At 51.1% G+C, this 14,237-nt stretch overlaps 1 protein-coding gene and 1 long non-coding RNA gene across 3 annotated transcripts in view; one reads left to right on the top strand and one right to left on the bottom strand.

The window, feature by feature from the left end:
* The window catches only part of LOC311581893, a 5,453-nt gene extending 2,785 nt beyond the window's left edge, over positions 1-2,668 (top strand). Inside the window, exons 1-2 of the long non-coding RNA XR_014773917.1 lie at positions 1-1,198; positions 1,414-2,668. The exon at positions 1-1,198 is cut by the window's left edge and continues 2,785 nt beyond it. This is a non-coding gene — a long non-coding RNA (uncharacterized lncRNA). The remainder of the gene's footprint in view (positions 1,199-1,413) is intronic.
* The window catches only part of TMEM131 (transmembrane protein 131), a 148,402-nt gene continuing 136,276 nt past the window's right edge, over positions 2,112-14,237 (bottom strand). Inside the window, exons 33-41 of one of the 2 annotated variants that reach the window (XM_084754429.1) lie at positions 13,156-13,283; positions 10,433-10,557; positions 10,121-10,270; positions 6,262-6,424; positions 5,293-5,414; positions 5,105-5,201; positions 4,885-4,982; positions 4,193-4,344; positions 2,112-3,112 (exon numbers count right to left, since the gene is read on the bottom strand). In XM_084754429.1, coding sequence (XP_084610555.1) covers positions 2,831-3,112; positions 4,193-4,344; positions 4,885-4,982; positions 5,105-5,201; positions 5,293-5,414; positions 6,262-6,424; positions 10,121-10,270; positions 10,433-10,557; positions 13,156-13,283 — 1,317 coding nt within the window. In that variant the 3' untranslated portion in view covers positions 2,112-2,830. Of the gene's footprint in view, positions 3,113-4,192; positions 4,348-4,884; positions 4,983-5,104; positions 5,202-5,292; positions 5,415-6,261; positions 6,425-10,120; positions 10,271-10,432; positions 10,558-13,155; positions 13,284-14,237 lie in introns of both variants that reach the window. The other variant, XM_084754428.1, reaches the window with a different exon arrangement.

The following is a 14,237-nucleotide window of genomic DNA, read 5'->3' as shown; positions in this document are numbered from 1 at the left end:
TGCTGCTTCGATATTTTGCCTCTTAATATACTGGTGTCCCGGGTCTCCTGTCTGATATTCCTTGCTCTTCCACCTCAAAAATCCAGCTCTCAGCTTGCTCGCTTGTGGGCGACACACCTGCCCTGCTTGGGTAAGTGCTGTTGGAAATACGTGGCAACAGCTGCCTTGGCTTCCCCTCTACAAGTGTACGGTTCCTCTCGCTGGACCAGGAACATGTCATGGCTGAAGTGGGTACGTACCAGATAATTTGGCAGCCCCGGGGGATTTCTTACAAGCAAGCAAGTTAGGATCCCCGCTGTACCCAAAACACGGCGGAGCTTTGCTGGTGTGTGTGTGTGTGTGTGCGCGCGCGGTTGCATGTGCATGTGTGTATGGCTGCAGATGCCAAAGGAAGTGGCTGGATCCTTGGAGGCGGAGTTAATGTGGGTCAAGGGAGCCTCTGTAAGAGCAGTGAGCTCCCGTCCCTCCAGCTCTTGGTTTGTGTGTGCAGAACTCTTAAATTTTTTCCTTGGTGCAACCTGTGTACTTGACACTCACCCTCAGTTTGCTAGTGCACAAGAAGACCCTGCTAACCAGCAGGGCTGCGAGGCTGGGAGCTAGCTCCACATCCCAGCTCCAGCTGCACAGGAAGCTGCTGCCCCTAAGTGGTAACTCAGAGCGGCCCGGCTGGTCCCAGTGACTTACATGGAAAGCAGGGAAGGCTAGATTTGAAACCACACAAGGTGGTTCATATGCACGGCACTGCCCATCGGCGGGCGCTTCGGTTTCTTCACTGCGGAACTGGCCTCAACACTTGCTCAGCAGCTGTCACGTAGCCAAAGCTGTTTGTAAGATCTGGGAAATATAGATAAATGCACAGGGGGAGCAGGAAGGGCCTCCAGGGAAATTAGAAGTCAGAGTGACGTGACGTGTGCCGCTACTTGCTTCCATGTAGACAGTGGGTCTTTCTGGAGAAGCTGGAGACTGAATGTTCATAGACTTAGCAGAGTTTGTTAAAAAGGAAAAGTGTCTTAGGCGTGTGCAAGCCTCTCTTCTTTGCCATCTAGACTGAGTTTTCCACAGTTGGCTCTGAGGAGTTTCCAGACGGCTTGTGCCGGCACTCGGACCTGCTGCTGCCTTCTCTGCGTTCACGTGGTCCCATCCCTCAGCTTCACGGGGAGCTACCTTCCATCCAGCCGGATTCCGTGGCTAAAAAGTGGTAAAGGTTTTCTTCTTCTAAGTGCCCCCTCCACCTTCCCTGAGTCAGCTGCTCCCTGGTACGGGAATGCAACGCTGGGATTCCTGCAGGCATCTAAGGCCCTTCTGTGCCCAGCTTCTCCCTTACAGCCGCTTCTCTTGTGGTAAACACGTGCGTGTAGGGGTCCGTGGAGATATGGCGGACATCTTCACAGTCCACTTTATTTGCTAAGGCAGGTTTCTCAGAGCCTGGAACTCGCCCACCAGCTTGTGCAACTAGCAGCCAGGCCCGGGGTTGTCCTGCCTCCCAGCACAGGAACTCCAGGTGGGCGCCACACCTGCCTTCATGCGGGTTATGGGTTATGGGAATCCTAGGGTTTGAACTCAGCTCCAGAGTTTTACCCACCCAGCCACTCCAAGCCCCTGCTTCTTTTCGGATTCCCTCTAGCCACAGGGTTTCCTGTCATCAGACTCCTGTGTCATGAGAGTTGGTCACAAACGCAGCAGTCAGCAGGCTGAGGCCCTCTTTTGAGAAGGCTGACTGTGAGTGGACCTGGGCTGGGCCTCCCGTGGGCTCTCGGCCATCACTGACCCTTCAGTGGGCAACTTCACAGCCTCTCAGAAGCTGAGTGTAAAATGCAGACAGCCAAGGTGTCAGGCACATGCCACACAGCGAACGGTCAGGAGATGTCAGCAGTTCTGTTTAGGTCAGAGGTGGAACAAGCACTCTTCCTGGGTGAATCCAAACAGGCTTCCCGGCCATTTCCTATCAGGGATGCTCTGACCACCAGGGGAATTTTAGGAGCCCACAGCTGTAGCCCTGTGAAACCAGGTAACTCTACCTATCAACTCCAGAGGGCCACACAATGACACCACGGTCCACCATGGTGTGAAATGCATCTTGTGTAAAAAAGCAGAACAGAACAATTCGAGGCTTTTGAAAAAAGCATCATTTATTTCAAAGTACAACACAAAGTTGTATTTTAAGAAATACACAATCTTGTAATGTCAAGACTTGGCTATGTGCATTTCAGTTTATCTTTAAAATAAACCCAGGTATACAAATGGTACATACCTCAAGTACAAACAGCCCAGCAATGCGTGGGTCTCCACTGGATGCTTACGTTCAGCCACTGTTCTTACATGGGCTTACATTCTGTAATCTGCTTGTAAACCAAGATAGCCTTACTTTAAAAAAATACTCTGTATTTTCAGCACAAAGTCCTCAGACATTTTTAAAATTAGATCTTGGCGCATAATATTGTGAAATTATTAAAAACCAAACTTGGTAATTTAGTAAAATTGTCACATGCCAGGACTTGTCTTGTCAATCAACTCAAATTACTCCCTTAACTGTAATGCCAAATTTGTGTTCTTACAGATGAAGAAGCAGGAGGGACAGGTGGGGACGGGAAGTCAAGATCCCAGATGGACAGGTCGAGTCGTTTGGGCTGAGTCTAGCCAGACTTTTGTCTACAAGCACAACAGCAAATCTCAGAGTATCATAATTGCAAGAAAGATGTGAGAGAAGCGAGTGGAAGAAGCCTGCCCTGCTGGGAGGAAGGGGAGCGCAGCAGTCAGGGCCGTCGAAGGCGTCGTGGGAACTGGCGGATCATGATCTAGACGAGGCCCCCAATTTTGGTTTCTGCTTAATTTAATTCTCATGAGGGAAATGCGAATTAGACCAAGGGTCAGAGCTTCTCCTTCCGATTGTGGGGCTCCATATTCGCCAGGGATTGTAGGTCTGTCCCAAGTCGTCAGCTGGAGCAGAGGCGGAAGGAGCGTGGGCGGTGGTGGTTTCCGTGCCCATGAGGCCGATGCTCGACAGCGCGTTTGTTGGAGTGGAGAAGGGAAGGGTGCTGCTGAGGTTGCTGGACCAGATGGAGCTGCTGAATGGAGTGGTGGACCACAGGCCACTGGTATTGCCAAGGATGGACTACGACAAACAAACACACCCCACACTGAGTGAGCCTGGCAGGCAGCGGAATGCTTCTACCATACATAAGACAGCGGCCCACAGACTTCTCCCGATTTTATTTATTTTTAAAGAATATTCCATAGATTTAGCCATGGCAGGGTCTGAGCAGGTATTCTGATACTGTAACGAGCCTGCTTTTTGTGCACGGGTCTCCCTGGGGCAGAGGCATCTGCATGGATCCTGGCTATGCTAACTTGTGTCAAGATGCAAGGCTAGCCGGGTGCCGTGGTTAATCCCAGCACTTGAGAGGCAGAGGCAGGTGGATTGCTTGAGTTCGAGGCCAGCCTGGTCTACAAAGCAAGTCCAGGACAGCCAAGGATACACAGAGAAACAAAAAACAAACAAACAAACAAACAAAAAAAGATGCAAGGCTAAACAAGTGGTGCAGAAAAGTGCCTTGCAAAGGCCCAGGACTTCCTGACTCCTGATGCATGTAGAGCATTTGCTAGCCCGCTTTAAAGAATGGCCATGCACTACGGAAACGAGGTCTGATCGTTACCAAGACAGGCTTTGGGCTCTTCAGCAGCCACCCTATGAAGCTGTCTAAATGTCACCTCTCATATACCATGCACGTGTGACATGGTTCCCTGAGGCAGGGCAGTCAGACCACATTTTTCTGCTGCTGTTTTATGAAGGATGAATCCATTATTTTTCTTGGCAAGAGAACCTTTTGCAGGATCTCTGCAGAAAATTTAGAGCAGAGGCAAATCTACAGAAGCCGAGAGAAGTGCAACTTCCCAGCTTGCTGTGGGACAGGTGGGACTACCCCTTGAGCCTCAGATGGCCAGTCACATCTGTGGCCAAGGCTTCATATGACAGACCTGCAAGGAGGGAAGCCAGGGCCTGAACCACAGCTGCTCAGTTTTCTCACTGTGTCCTGAGGAGCACAGTGGGCACCGGACAGAACCTGAGGCATAGCAGCGTAACCCCTGACCACACAGCCCTCCCTAGTCACGGTGTCTCTGCTGTTTGTGACTGTCAGCACAGTCCACGTGACAGCACTGCTGGTAAGGAGAAGGATGGGGGCTAAGCACTCACGGTGGCTGTGTGGGTTGGTGAACTTGAGCTGGCTGGCCAGGAAGGGCTGGGGTCTGTCGCTGGAGAGTCCCACAGGTAGGAGGGGCCACTGCTGAACTCATTCCAGCTTCTCTGGGAGGACTGGCTGCAGGACCGCGACAGTTTGCTGAAAACTGCTGAAATACAAGACTGTGGGTCAAGTCTTCCTGCAATCACGGGGACGAGAGTCACTCCGTGACACACCTCAGTGCCATGCACTCCAGCTGACGTATCATGCCTTTCAGCTCCGCCACATTCGAGCGTGTCTTGACGTTCCCAAGAACTTGGCAACAATCTACATTTAACTCGGTCATCAGTAAAGGACACCAGGATGCAGCTGTCCAACACTGACCTTGTGGTTCAGGCAGACTCACACCAGCTGGCATGCTCTTTGTGGTGCTGTGTCCTGCTGCGGCCGGCAGGGGTCTCAGGGAGGACTTGCACATGGTCGCTGGGTTGCACGCTGGGTTCCCAGAAGCCCTCCATGATGGCAGAAGCACAACCTGCTCCCCCACCCCCAGCCCTGCACGGAACCTATCAGCTGCTGATGCAAGTGGAAAAGATACACCCTACTCAGACGGCAGCCATGTCTCCTCTACCAAGTGTCACTAACATGTCAAAGGCTTTTCCTGTCTACAAGGTCCCTACTTATAGACATAGGGTTAAATACTTACCACCTGTTAGATTAAAAGAATTTCCAAAGGCCGAGAACGAATTGAGGGGGGTGAAGTCAGGGCTGCCTGGGTTGCTGACAGGACTCCATAGACCCGAGCTGAATGTCACAGGGATACACAACATGGAGGAGGTTAGTGAACCGGCCTGTCACACAGCTTCCCAAGGAGGGCTGCTTCCACTGAGGCCTCAGCCTCTGATAGAGGATGGTGCGCCACATACCTGTCTGAGCCATCGCTGTCAACAGGAATGTGTGAAATGCCAAGGCTGCTGGAAAAGTCTGACTTGTTTGAAGAAATCTTAGTAAAGCCATTCCCGCCTGCAACAACGATTCTGAGTCAGTGCGAGGCAAAGGTGGGCAAGGCCCACGCACCACGCCCACTGTCCAGGTGTGGGAGCAGGCCACTCACCTGGGCTCTTGTCATAGCCTGCGGCGACTGCAGCAAACGTGGGGTTGCCGTTCTTGCCCGGGAGAGAGGCTGCTTTTGTCAGCTTGCTCTTGCTTCCGCTTGGCTGCTTTGCTTTTGTGTCACTTGAGCAAAGGAAAGACAATACTCCCTCACTCTGGTGCCCACAGTGGAGGAGTGTCAGGCACCTGTCTTGGGGTGGGGGTGGGGCTCTGTTGCTCCAGACCTGGGGGTGACTACCCAAGATAGCTCAGAGCATAGCTAAGCCCTGTGAAAATGTTCTGGGGCCCAAGACAGCTCAAGCACATGGAAAATGAGGGATTTCTAGAAAAGCTATGAAAGAGACCAAGGTGGGTATCACAATTTAGAGAGACTGGGAAAAAGTAGAGATCACATTTTGAAGAATTGGATAAAGGCCACTTAGCAAAGACACTTGACAGAATATCAGCCAACTAGTGACACTGACAGGATATGTCCATCCATCAGGCCTCCTTTCCCTACACATGGTGACAAACAGTGAGGCCCCAGGTAAGTAAGGCCCCACTCCTCCGTTGGTCACTGTCTCTACTGACATCCATGGAAGGAGCCTAGGTGGTACTGAGACAGTGTTGGCATAGCTGGAGGCCACCTGCCTGAGCATATGTCACCTATACAGCACCTCACAACAGTGACAGACCTTCTAGCTCCCAAGCCACAGGGCTCTGAGGTCATATGCCTGTATGTGCGCTGCATTGCTCTATCCTTTAGGCCAAGCATTCAGTCACTGTGATGCCTGCCTGGTTCTTGGATGAGAACACAGTTCTAGAATGTGCTAACAGACTTGTTGGTGGGCAGCACAAGGCCACTGCTGCGCTCAGGTGCCTCTGACACAGAAGAGCTGACCCCAGGTAGAGGACTGAATGATGACAATGGGTCAGGTACAACAGGACCAGGTGTGTGCTGCTAAGTAAGGTCAGGGGTGAGCTGGCCTACCTGCCGGAGCTGTTGACGATGCTGCTGTAGCTGCCACGGGGCGTGAAGGGGCAGGGAGCAGTAGGCAGAGATGGAGAGGCTGGGGTGGGCGAACTCTGGCGTTGTTTTAGGAAAATGTCTGCACTGAGTGTTTGCAGAGACAGTTTGTACAGACTATCAGTAGCTGGAAATGAACAAGAGGCCCATTAACATCACATTCTGATCTGGACTCTTCTAAATCAGTTATTTTTGATGTGAAATTCAAGTGTTTCTATAAAGAAAACCACTTAAAGGTTCTAAAGAGCAAGGGGAAGTTCGCATCTGTCCGTGCCTTTGGGCTTTCGGGGAATACAAGCACTTGTTCCATAAATGCAGGACAGGGCACTTGCCCTCTTCACTCCCATCCCCATGAGCAGCTGAAGCCACTGCCTGGGCACCCGAGGGTCCAGGGTTAAACTTGCAGGAGATAAATACACAGGCTAAATGGTCAAACAAGATTCTTTGTGTAGCCTTAGTTCTCTGAAGGTGTGGGTGTGTGGCCCACGCTTTATAAGGCTGAGGCTCTCGGTATACTCCTGGGCCTGTAAACATCTACATGGCTGCTTTAAAAACTTCACAAGAATATTTTGATGACATGTCTGCACTCAAACTGGAAAAGGAAGTAACAACAGGTAACCTACCATCCTACACCTACTATGTGCACCTGAGCACTGCTCCTAATAATGGCTCATGAGAAGCCTCTGCCCAGCCCTGCACGACACACTCACTACTCACTAGCTTCCTCCCAGTCCACCCTGCTCTGGAGCTGGTCGGCTCTGTACTCACCTCACGTCTCTGCTTGTGCTGTCTGGCAGCAGCTCAAGGTTGGCTGCTCTCTCACCCTCAGGGTCATGTCAGGGCCCCAGTGACAGCAGTGCTAAGTCCCTTTCTCCTGAAGTCAGCCATCCCCCATTCCATGGTCAGGATCACCACCTCCTTTCTCTGCCCCTCAGTGCCACTGAGGCCCTTATTACTGTCTTAGTCTGCAGCCTGCTTACCCTCACTCTTGACAACAAAGGTGGCCTCTCTGTAGCTGCTCAGCTGCTGCTGAGGCCGAGTGCACATCACAAATGCTGTGCTTGTGAAAGCTTCTTGGATGTCTCCAGAGCACACTACGCTTATCCAACACACTCATGTTGAATGTGACTTTCTGTACAAATGCTCAGACCCTTCCCCGCTCACTTCTTGTGTGGTCCCTTCTCTGGCCTGCCCCTGGTGAAAAGATCAAATACTGGGAGCAGGCCATGCTCTGGTACAGTCTGTGCAGGAACCATACCCGAAGGTTGGTGTGTTGAAGGCTTGCTCCAACAGTGTTCAGAGACGAGTGGCTTGTGAGTCCTGTCTGTGGCTTAGCAGCTGAGCAGGCTATGAGGAAGCTGGGGTGTGACCCTCTTCTCTCTGCCACACCCTTCCCTCAGGTCTTCTGCTTTGCCACAGACAAAAAGGCCACAGAGCCAGTTGGGATGGACTGCTGTGGGCTGGCTCTGCCACCAGGAGCCCAGACAGCTTCCCTGCAGGGTTGTTTATGGTAGGCATCTTGTGATAGTGGCAGAAGAGCTCCTAGCACCCCCTGCTGTCCTGGAAGGCTCTGTGTGCAGATGCACTTGACACAGTCAGAATAGGTCTTCGGGGACAAGGCTTGAAGCCAGAGAGGAGGCGAGGCCAAAATTCACACTGTTTTGAGCACTTAGAGAACCTCTGGCTTCGGGTGCCACTCTCCCCAGGAGGCACTAGCTTTTCCTTTGCACTTTCTGCCTTTTCAGCCATCAAGAACTTTCTTGGTACAAGGTCTGTGCTGGCTAGCTTTATGTCAACAACACAAGCTAGAGAAAAGGGAACCTCAATTGAGAAAGTGCCCCTTCCCACCCAGAGTGGCCTAGGGGCGAGCACATGATGCACGTGGCAGTGCCCAGCTCACTGTGGTTGGGGTGCTATGAAATCAAGCTGCACTCCTCCATGGCCCTGCCTCGGTTCTTACCTTGCCTGAGTTCCTGGCCTGACTTCCTTTGAGGTCAGACTGTGATGGTAAGCGCAAGCTGAATAAGCCCTTTGCGTGGTGTTTCATCACAGCAATAGAAACCCAACCAGACAGAGCCCCAGCTAAGGGCCGCCGAATGGATACTGACCTCATTAGGGGGTACAGTCCCTGTGAGTAAGGCATTGCCCCGACTCAAGTCTTAGTGGAACAAACCCAAGACAAAAATTTAGCTGCTAATTTGTGTCCTCCTAATGGATTTAGAAGGTGGGACCTACGTAAGATGGAAGATCAAAGGGAGTAGGAAAATGAGGAGCTAAGACAGTGGAGGGGTCTAAAAGGGACAATGTCGGTGTGAACTGACACTCAGTGGCTTCCTCTGTGCACACTGGACACAGCACAGCCCTGGCAGAGCTTTCCCGTGGGCTGGTGGTGGGAGCAGACCAGGCATTCTCTAACTAGAAAAGCACTGACAGGCGTCAGATGTGGGCCTGGCTGGCAGGCCTTCCTCTGGCCTGAGAAGGACTTGGCAGAAGCTGCAGCCGCCATCCCGCTTCTCCCTCTGCTCCCCTTCTGAGGCATGCACGTGAAACCCCATGGCGGGGGAGCCCACTGCCCTTTCCTCGTGGCCAACTGCTGGCCTGGGTCAGTGTCTAGGAGGCTGGCTCCCCTCTTCTGTGGTGTCCAGTTCTGAGAACTTGTTCAGTTACAGCAAAGAGCTTCATTTACCGGAAGAGCCCTTATGAAACTGGACTTGGAAACCATGATTCTGCTTCCCCAGTGTAATCCGAGGCCTCTGGGGGACTCAGGGGGAAATCCTCCTTCTAACATGTATGTGCAGTGGCTCAAGACCTCCTGAACGACCGTACTTGTTAAGTATGCCTTACCACCTTCAAAAAGGGGCAGCCAATCTGGTGGCACACTGTGGCACCAGACTCCACGAAGCACTTTTGTCTGACTCATGCACACAAGGGCAAAGGTAAAGGCAGCGTGCTTGGCGAGCACCTCCCCTCAGTGCCACCTTCTTCCCCCTTGGCTGACTTGGTGCTTCAGGTACACAGGGCCATGTTAACCACCTTCACTGCTCAACCGACTGTACCTTTGCTCCTCATTTCCTCTTTGGTACAAAGCCGCCACTGCAAGGCCACTCTGACACGGTGTGAGCTGGGGCAGTCTGACCCCCCAGCCCGGCCATGCTCTCGGCACAGTGGTTCTCAACCTTCCTGATGCAGTGGAGACCCCAACCAAAAAATTAAGTATGAATCAGAATGCAAGCATGTGATATGCAGGGTAGTCTTAGCGGCCTCTGTGCAAGTGTTGTTCAACCTACAAAGGGCTTGCGACTCACAGGCCGAGAACCACGTGGTGCCTTGGTCTCCCACGTCAGGCTGAAAGGTTGAGAACCTCCATCTAAGTTCAGCAGAGTAGCTTAGCCCATCTGAGACAAGGTCAAGAAAGGCGTGAGGAACCTCTACACAGCTGTGTAAAGAAAGCTGGAGGTAGCGGCATCTTCACAGAGCCACTGCCCTCTAAGTGGGAGCCACCTGAAGGGTTCTGGGCAGTGCTCTTAGAAAGCAAAGCACCTTTGCATGGTCACTCTCCAGTCAGAGTCAGGTGACTTGACACACCAGCTCCCCAGAGCAGGAGCCCTACCACGAATCCTCTACTATTCTCTCTGGTGTAAGTACCCCAACCTCCAACAGTGTTCCTTGTCCCTGGCCAGATGACTGGGCACTTGCTGGCTAGCTGAACTTGGCTACAGTGGGCCACCCACAAGTCTCTTCTGGAAATAACATTGGCATCCCGCAGGCAGCACCTGCAGCGGGGGCAGCCCACGGGACACAGTGGCTTCTATGCCGTACTTACAGCTGCTGGGCTTGTGAACCGGCACCGCGTCCCACTCTGGGGGAGGAGAGTCCTTTTCCCCCTCTGAGCTGCTGGTATTGCCCAGTTCTTGACTGCTGGGGAGGAATTTCGAGAGGGCAGCTGGCCTGTTCTCCAGTAGCTTACTTGTCCCTGCACAGAATTCAGAAAGGGGAGCTGCTGGAGGAGGGCTTCTCTGCCGAGTCTGCTTCGTGAGCTCTCAACATGGCCGTGGCTTCAGAGCACAAGGAGCAGCCACAGACTGCCAGCCAGGCCCAGCAGCCATGCACACACCTGTCATCCACAAGACAATACCTTTTGTTTTCTGGGAACTTCGTGATTTGGATCCACTTGGCAGTGTAGTTGGAAGAGGAATCTTGGTTGGGAGATTTCTACGCTGTTTATTTTCCAGTGAGGGAGTATATGGTAGTTCGAAGGAACTGAAAGACAAAAAGGATGTAAAGAACATAATTATCCCAAAGTTCAGCTGCACGGCTTACGGACAGGGTTTCCTAAGGCATTACCTGCCGAGCTCTAAACCTGGACTCTGAGCTCTAACCATTCTGTGTTTATGTGTGTGCGTGTGTATATGTGTGTGAGTGTGTGTATGTACGTGTGTGTACACTTGAGAGTCTGACCTCTGCTGCTCTGAGTGTAGTGCCTGCTTCAGACAATGTGTGCATGATCTTGCTGCATGGAGCCAGCAAAGGAAGCTGTGCTGAGAGGGAGCCTTTCTGGAACTTGCGCCACAGTGGGACTCCTGAATGCATTTTCCAACAGAAATTCTGCCATGAGTGGGAGCCGCGTTTTGCCCCTGTAGAACTAGGCATCAGAATAAGTAATGTAGCATTAGCAGTACTGCCTTGGGGGGACAAGGTGTTCTTCACAAAGCAGTTTCTCTGATGCCCACCAAGGTCAGTCAGGGCTTGGAGCGGGGAGGGCTGGCCATAGCTGGGCAGTGGGCCCTGCGGGAGAATCATCAGTGTTGGGTGCTAGGGGCAGGAGAGCTGGTGGCTTGCTTTTTGTTTGTGCAAATTTTACTGTATCTTCTCCTTTCCCAGCGCGGGGCACTAAATCTAGGCTTGTATATGCTAGTCAAGTTCTCTAACACTGGGCAACATTTACAATGTTTTCTTTATTGTGAGACAAGAGGCCTACTAAGCTGTCAAGGCTGGCTGTGAAACTGCTGTGCAGCTCAGGCTAGCCTTTGAGATTTTGATCTCTTTAGCCTTTGAGTAGCTAAATTCCAAAATGCCCCACCACACCCAGCAGGTCGCTTTTGAGCTGTGCCTCTCAGTTTCCTGAGGACACTCCTCGTTCCCCATCAGCACACCCCTTAGACCCCACCCGACTCTGGCCTTCAAGTCCTTTATGTGTCCCTCTCACTCCACGTTCTCACTTCCAGGGTGCTGCCAATTTCTGCTAGGTTCTAGGTCAACAGTAAACCACTGTACTCATTCACAGCAAAGTTCAAACGTCAGAACAGTCCCAGCTTCTCAGACCCAGCGGCCCCCACTCACGCTCTCCTACTCCTGGTAGAAGGCATATTGTGGCTTCATGCAAGGGCACACACATTTTTGCTTGTTTATTTAATTAATTTATTCAGATTACATCTAAATTGTTACCCTATCCCTTGTATCCTCCTGTTCCTCCCTCCCTCCGGCTTTCACCCTATTCCCCTCCCCTATGTGACTGAGGGGGACCTCCTCCCCCACTATATGATCATAGGCTATCAAGTCTCATCTTGGTAGCCTGCCTATTCTTTCTCTGAGAGCCACTCAGACTCCCCACCACGGGGAAGTGGTCAAACATTGGGCACCAGAGTTCACGTCTGAGTCAGTCCCTGCTCTCTACTCAACTGTGGAGAATGTCCCGTCCACTGGCTAGGAGCACACACATTTTAAAGAAACCCATATAGAATTTATAAGGTAGTGGGCTCAAAGGACATGTTTTTTGTATATTTCACAAAAGTTTCCATCTTTTTCTTTTCCTTTTTGAAGACAGGGTCTCACTATGTAGTTCTGGCTGTCCTGGAACTATGTAGACCAGGCTAGCCTCCAACTCACAGAAACTGCCTGTCTCTGCTCCCAAGGGCTGTGGGGGTTAAAGGTGTGTGCTAGCATGCCAGGCTCCATAAATATTTCTGAAATTAGTTAAAGAGATAACTAAAGGGTCTCTGTTAGCCAAGATAAGTAAAGTTTTAAGTAGTATAACAAACTGGAACAAAACCAAAACAAACAAAAACTCCACACCACCGTTTATGGGCAAGACTACAAATACCACAAAGTTGCACAATCCTCTGTTTTCCTCCTACTTATGGCTGACAGGGTTATTTTAAAATCCCACATTCTAAAAATGGCAGAAGACTCCTAAGACACAGACATCCAGCCCCTGCTGGAGGCTGTGCGGGCTATTTTTAGGTGAGTGTCTGTAACTGTGTGTGTGCATGTGGGTCTATTTTACAAAGCTTAACTTTGCCACTTTAAAATTAATTGGCTTAAAAAAAAAAAGGTGCCAGACTATTTCATTTTCCTAATTCAACATTCCTAAATTAAGCCAGATGGTCTCCAGAAAGAAAAAAAAAAAGTTAAAAGCTTTTAAATAAAATGGACAACAGCCAACTGACTTGAAATGATTTCATCTACAAGGGTGAGAGAGGTTCAGATACCAGCCTGTCTTTGTTCATGCCTCACACACTGCATGGCCCTGTCTGGGGCACAGGGTGGTCACTGAGACCAGTGTGTAAGGTCCTCAGGCCCAAGCTGAGCACGCCATACAATGGATTCAGAGCACCTGTTTTCTGCAGTTGGTTATGGAAACACAGGAAAACAAAATATCAAGCTAGAGTAGGCTAAGCCAGCTGTGCGGCTCCCCCGCTCAGCAGAAGCCTCAGGATTAAGCCCCGCTTCCTGGCCTGCTACCTCCCCTGAAACCTTTCTAGGGGGCAGGGAAGGGTGAGGCCATGGAGGTGCCCAAACCCCTTAAAGAAGTGACTAAAGACGATGTCTGGCTCCAGACAGCAACCCCACGACACTCACCTGCCTTTCACATCTGTTGGGATTTCTTTCTTAACATTTAGAAGCTTTTTGCTTTTCTGCTTTGCCTGCGACAGTTCGTTTTCATGTTTCTCTGGCGCGGCTTGTCGCCCCTTGTGCTTCTCTGTATCCTGTGAAGATGCAGATGTGTTTGCTCAGAGAGATTAGTAAGATGACTGAAATGGTCTCATGTGAGATGGAGACATAAAACTCAAGGTGACAGCTATGTATGTCAGATATATAGAAATGACAACCTGCCCTTTGAGGCAGAGCCTTGCTGCATAGCTCCTTGCTGGCCTGAAACTTCCTGTATAGACCAGGCTTGGCCTTGAACTCAAGGTTCGCATGTCCTGGCTATCTAAAGGCTGGGATGGTACAGCACCATGCCTGTCCCCACATGGTGGGGACACAGATTCCTTGAAATCTGTTGTAACTCTGTCAATATTGTTGCTGTTTTTAACTTAGTGTAACCATACTCTGATTAGTCTGAATTATAAAGGTCATTTAGTTTTACATTCACGTCCCACCAGGAGGGTGGGCTATCTATCACTTCAGTGCCAGGCAGCGAGGCAGCTAGGAGGAGTCATGACAGCAATGTGGCCTGTGCTGTAAAAATGTTCCCTGGCCATGCAGAGCCCGACTTGACTGTGCAGCCTTGCCTGGGCAGGCAATCTAAGCCGCACTGTTAAGCCCATGCTACGAAACAGGGCAGATTAGAAAGCATGCAATGAGCATTTTTAGAGTAGTGTGACATGGTAAGGTCTCCACACATGAGCTCAGGAGCTGACTCAGGCTGTAAATCCACTCAAAGATACTGATGCTGCCTGGACAGCTATGTACGTAGTGGGGGTGTACGAAACCAACCTGGCTCATCACCACACAGTGGTCAGCCATGGGTGTGAGGTCAAGTGTGGAGAAAGAACCCACCCTCTGTCCAGCCTCAGTGTATTAGCAGGCAGCCTGAACTTAGCAGGCCAGTTTATTTGGCTGCTGAAAGTAAGTAAACAGTGGTAGTGGTGGTTTCAGTGCTCAGTCATGCGGCCCTCCTTCCTCCCTATGCCTTTGGAGACTGTTTAGAATCATTC

The sequence above is a fragment of the Acomys minous genome, assembly GCF_964271855.1.
Source record: "Acomys minous genome assembly, chromosome: 13".
NCBI classification, from domain to species: Eukaryota; Metazoa; Chordata; class Mammalia; order Rodentia; family Muridae; genus Acomys; species Acomys minous.
This window is presented reverse-complemented; position numbering and strand designations above follow the sequence as displayed.